Source organism: Psammomys obesus, unplaced genomic scaffold (assembly GCF_907164565.1).
Source record: "Psammomys obesus unplaced genomic scaffold, mPsaObe1.curated_primary_1811, whole genome shotgun sequence".
Classification (NCBI taxonomy): Eukaryota; Metazoa; Chordata; class Mammalia; order Rodentia; family Muridae; genus Psammomys; species Psammomys obesus.
In genome coordinates, this window is record NW_026589969.1 from 18789 (window position 1) to 24843 (window position 6055).

Genomic DNA, 6055 nt, shown 5'->3' on the forward strand with positions numbered 1-6055 from the left:
AATGTATAGGTAAATGGTGGGAACTAGAAAAGATATCCCAACTGAGGTAACCCAGAAGCAGAAAGACACATAGTATGTACTCTTTTATGAGTGGATATTAGCCATATAATATAGTATAAACATACTAAAATCTGTAGTTCTAAGGAAGCTAAACAAAAAGGCGGACTCTAGGGAAGATGCTTAGTCCTTATTCAGAAGGACAAACAGGATTGACATAAGAAGTAGGAAAAGACAGGAAAGAGTACATTCTTAATTTTAAAATATCACATCTTGTTCCAGTTTCAATGAGCTTAAGGTAGAGGAGTTAAACAAATAGATCCAGTTCTTCATAAGTATTTAAATGTTTATTCTCTACAAAACAATAGTCTGTTGGTGTTTTATCAGACAGAAATCTCTTTACTTGTGTGTTTTCGTAACTTAAAAAGTTAATATTTAATTTATTTTATATCTACATTGTTATGCAACTGGACAAACACTCAATCTCTGCAGAGCTACTTGGGGAGGCACATCATGGTTCCTGAGAAATGGGCCGCAGTAGTTTTTCTGCTGCACCTGTGCTGTGCTGGCTGTGGCTTCTGCGGCAAGGTCCTTGTGTGGCCCTCTGACATGAGCCACTGGCTGAACGTAAAGACTATTCTTGAGGCACTGGCAGCAAGAGGGCATGAAGTGACAGTCCTGAAATATCCTGCTATCCTTATAGATCAGAATCAACATTCTGCACTGCACTTTGAGAATATCCCTGTGCCTTATGAAAATGAGATTCCTGAGCATTATCTAAAAGAGTTGGTAAATCTAGCTGTGAATGTCATTCCAAACTTGTCCTTGTGGCAAGCAGCAAGAACACTGCAAGATTTCCTTCTTCAGCTGACTGAAGTTTTTGAAGATCTTTGCAGGAGTGTGCTGTACAACCAGACAGTCATGAGCAAGCTCCGGGATGCAAAATATGATGTGATGGTTATAGACCCCATCATTCCCTGTGGAGAGCTCGTGGCAGACGTGCTTCAGATTCCTTTTGTAAACACGCTGAGGTTCAGCATGGGCTATAGCATGGAAAAATACTGTGGCCAGCTTCCAGTTCCACTTTCTTATGTGCCAGTCATCATGGGTGAACTAACAGACAGTATGACCTTTCCAGAAAGGGTGAAAAATATGATACTTTCACTGTTTTTTGAATTTTGGATCCAGCATTATGACCTTTCATTTTGGGATCAGTTTTACAGTGAAGCACTAGGTAAGAGACTACTTTTCATGCTAAGCTAGTTGTTAAATATTATTATAAAGCAAAAGAAATGTTTAAAAACAATTTGAGAATTGCATTTTACAAATTTTGGTGGGGGTGTAAAACTCTACAAGTCAAAGTAATAAATTGTCTATTGATAACTAATTAGAGAGACAAAAAGTTATTTTGCTATTATTGCCATGTGTTTACAATCATTAAAATATTTAATAGTATTTTGAAATTTAATAGCTCATTACCAATTCTAAGAAAAATGATGCACAGATAAATGGCAATAAAATAGATTTTATTTGTCAGATACAAGAATACAACTAATTCCAGAACATGGAATGTATATTTTAAATACTGATGGGTCTTTTATTGGTGAATAATACTCTTTTGCAAAAATTAAGAAAAAAGATTGTGTGCCTGTAATAAGATGAAATATAGACTAATTTAAGGATGAGAACAGTTCAGTATGCAATGCATTCCCTCTGAATTTTATTCCACAAATATTTGAAACCACCAATTATTGGTCTCAAATTTGTACCATTCTCCTGCCAATTAAGGTGCCTAATATTTTCATGCATGTTGCAAATTGTGGATGAATCATGGAAGATTGTTGTTAAACAAACCCTGCCAATGTAGCATAATAAAGAATTAAACTATTACCTTTTTTTATAATCAGCATGTCTTTCTGCTTGTTCCTTAATGTATCATTCAGATTCTTATTACTGGCACAAAACATCTTATTACAAGCACAAAAGTTTTGTTTTGTTTTTTTTCTCAACAGTGAATGTTGTTTACCAAAAAACTACCTATCATTTTTGAGAATATATATTCCATGTCCTGGGATTAATTGTATTCATGTATCTGGCAAAAAAAAAATCATGTTATTTTCTATTGTCATTTATCTACGCATCATTTTTCTTAGAATTGATAATGGTATTTTATGCATGTTTCAAATTATGGATTAATCATGGAAGACTGTGGTTAAAGCAACCTAGCATAATCAAGAATTAAACTACTAAAATATTTAAAAATCTGCATGTCCTTATGTTTGTTATTTAATGTATCTTTGAGATTCTTGTTAAGAAAAAAAAATACTGAATGGAAACTGATAGACTCAGTCTCAGATTGAACATCAAGTTGAAAGGCAAAAGCAATCATTCATTAGAAAACAGAATGAAACAGAATAAATGTCCTTGGTGAAGTGAAAAATTTACTGTGCTTTAACCTCTGACGAAAGTCTTTTAGTGTTTGGTACTGTTTCCAGGTTTTTGTATTCCACTGCCTGAAGTATAAACTACTCTATCAAATTTTCACTTTGACTCTATTATTATTATTATTATTTACTCACTTTGTGTCCCAGTTGTAGCCCTCGCCTTCATCTCTAGGAAGAGATGAAGTCCCTCAATCTTCTTTCCCTATCCCTCTTCCCTAGTCCACTGATAAGGAAAGTCCTCCTTCCCTATTGTCTGACCCTAGGCTATCAGGACTGCCTGAATTCTCTTCCTCTGTGGGTTATCTAGGTCGCCCCTCCACTTAGAAATGATCAAGGAGCTGGCAACAGAGTTCACGTCAGAGACTGTCTTCTGCCCTTACTGGGGAACTCATATAGAGACTGAGCTCTCTATGCACTACATCTAAGCAGGGGGTCTAGGTCCTCTCTGTGTATGGTCTTTGTTGTGAAGCAGTCCCCGGTGACACTATCAGAGCTTCATCCTTTTTTAAAATTTAATTTTATTTATAAATTTATTTATTACAATTTCACTTTTTATCCCCACTGCAGCCATCTCCCTTGTCTTCTCCCAGTCTCACCCACCCTCCCTCTTCTCCCCCTATGCCTTTCCCTAGTCCCCTCATAGGGGAGGATTTCCTCACCTTCTGTCTGACCTTAGCTTCTCAGTTCTCATCAGGGCTTGCCACATCATCATCCTTTTTAAAGGGTTATAGTTACCAGCACTGGAGTTCAGAGTACAACTTTGAGTCAATTGAGTGTACAATGATGACAAAGCAAGAACTTTTATCTTCCATTCATGTCCACAGGTCCAGAGCTTGTTTGTTTCAGACCTAGTCCCTGCTCTTGTAGACAGCTCCTTTCTCTTCTATTACTTAACAAATTCTTTGCATGAATATCCATAGCTCTTTCTTAAAGATGGCAACCTATTCGCTTACTGTCCTAGCTTTTAATCCATGTGTTAAGCTAAATATGATCATTTTCAGCTCTTCTTCAGAGATAAACGGGACACAGAGATCCACACATAAATCACTGTTGGCATTTGTTACACTAGTTATGAGTGAGGTCTAGCCATATTTTTCCCAGTAGGGGCCATAGTGAGAAAGGCATACATATTGCTACATGATAGTAAAGTTTGACACTATATCCCCTGTAAGTAAAAATGTGAATGGACCTTCATTTTATTTAAGCTTTACAGCTAGTAGAAAAATTGCTTGATTTTTCCCCCCAAGGCAGCTTAAATAGCACTTTCATTACTGTGAAAGCCACTAGTGTTCAGAAGGGATGATTCCAGGTTAGTTCCAGCTAGTTTCCATTGCATTCTGTTTCAGAATTGTTTACTCTCTTCACTAATAGGGTCTTTCAGATTTTGTGAGTACCTAAAGGCAATAGCAATAAAATATGTTGTGGTAGGTATCTCCTAGATTCACAGATTTCCTTAATCAACAACTTGAAAGAAGTTTTCCCATGCCTGCAACTGGGATTACTTTTGTTTGATAAACTATGATTGTTGTTGTGGTGGTAAACATTATCACTCTTTGTGCTTTGTGGCATACTTACTTAGGTTTCTGTGCACAGAAATAATTTTATGTATTTTTGAATAGCTTATATATTAATGTTACCTTATCCCTATCATCATCTGTTGTCAGTTGGGTTTTCTTTTACCTTTGTCATTGTAGTTAGGTAGGACAAAATATCAAAATAATTTTAATTTTCAGTACCCTAATTGCTAAGGATGTTAAACACTTTTAAAGATATCCCTTAGTCAGTTTTGTGTTTATTTTGAGAAGTCTCAATCCAGATCCAGCACCTAGTTTTAATTATTTTGCTGTTTCCTTGATACTTTATATTTGAGTTTTTTAAATTTTCTAGATATTGATACTTTATCTGATAGACAGCTGTAAAATATTCTGAAAACATGCTCAGGGCTTTCTCTTCAATCAAATTCTTCCTCTACTTTTTGGTTTAGGAGGTCCCATTTGTCAATTCCAGTGCTTTAATTTTCTCCACCTATTTTTGTAGGACTGTGTCTGGTTTTTGTTGTTGTTTTTTATTTTTTAAACAGTTTTGTATTTTATTGTTTTCGCGTTGAGATCTTTGCTGCATTTGGAGATTATTTTATGCAAAGTGATAGATACAGATCAAGTCCATTCTTTTAACATCCAGTTTTCCCTCTCCCCATTTGTTAAAGATGTATATTTTGGTCATCTTTGTCAAAAGGAAAGATGGTTATATTTATGTGGATTCATGGTTATACTTTCTATTCAGCCTCTTATTTTGAATTTGCCTTTGGCTGAAATTGTCCTCAACAGGAATTTTGTCATTTGACCTGCAGATGGTATCATTAGTTTTGTTTTCCTTTATTTTTAATTTTTTATTTATTACAATAGATTTACTTTGTATCCCAGCTGTAGACCTCAGAAGATGGAGAAAATATGAAACAGGAGAGGAAAATAGCATAGAGGACCTCTGAAAGATTATACCCAGCAGGGTATTAAAGCAGATACTGAGACTCATAGCCAAATTTTGGGCATAGTGCAGGAAATCTTATGAAAGAAGGGGAAGATAGAAAGACCTGGAGGGGACAGGAGTTCCACAAGGAGAGCAACAGAACCAAAAAATCTGGGCACAGGGTTCTTTTCTGAGACTGATACTCCAACCAAGTTCCATTCATGGAGATAACCTAGAACCCCTGCTCAGATGTAGGCCATGGCAGGTCAGTATCCAGGTGGGTACACTAGTAAGGGGAACAGCGGCTGTCTCTGACAAGAACTCAGTGGCTGGCTCTTTGTTCACCTGCCCTGAGGGTAGTGCAGCTTTACCAGACCGCAGGAGAAGACAATGAAGCCACTCCTGATGAGATCTGATAATCTAGGGTCGGAGGGAAGGGGAGAAGGACCTCCCCTATCAGTGGACTGGGGAAGGGGGATGGAAGGAGAAGAGGGAGAGAGGAAGAGGTTGGAAGGGAATCAGGGAAGGGACTATAGATGGTATACAGAGTGAATATATTGTAATAAATTAAAAAAAATTAAAAAAAAAAGAAAATCCCTACACAAGTCAGGGTACCTGCCACTTGTAGGAGCTCAATTATCACATAAATGCTATCCAGTCTAGTAAAAATCCAACACCAGGGACACACTAAATTTTCTTAAGCTGAGCAACTTTATTGATTTGAACATCAAACTGACCACCCAGACATGTAGCAGGAACTTGGGAGCTGATACTGTGACCTCACTCTTCTGGTTTTAAGTTTTCATGGGTTTTAAATTTGAAAAGCATTAAGCTACTTGTGTAAGATAAGCGTCACAAGATAGAAAATCCACAAGCAGTTGGGCCATCTAAGATTGCAAAAGACGGGACAATAGCAGGTTGGTTTCTTTCTCTTTTTTCATTATTATTATTATTATTATTATTACTATTATTATTATTATTTATTACAATTTATTCACTTTGTATTCTGGCTGTAGCCCACTCCCTCATCTCCTTCTTGTCTCACCCTTAATAATAGGTTAGTGAGTAATGGTTTTTGTGGTTGTAATGCAGAAGGAATTGAAGAAAGAAAGAAAGAAAGAAAGAAAGAAAGAAAGAAAGAAAGAAAG

The 6055-nt window shown here is 36.4% G+C and overlaps 1 protein-coding gene across 1 annotated transcript in view; it reads left to right on the plus strand.

Moving 5' to 3' along the window:
• The first annotated feature begins 491 nt into the window (after window positions 1–491).
• The window catches only part of LOC129675519 (UDP-glucuronosyltransferase 2A3-like), a 31777-nt gene continuing 26213 nt past the window's right edge, over window positions 492–6055 (plus strand). The window contains exon 1 of the mRNA XM_055605490.1: window positions 492–1231. Coding sequence (XP_055461465.1) covers window positions 511–1231 — 721 coding nt within the window. The 5' untranslated portion in view covers window positions 492–510. The remainder of the gene's footprint in view (window positions 1232–6055) is intronic.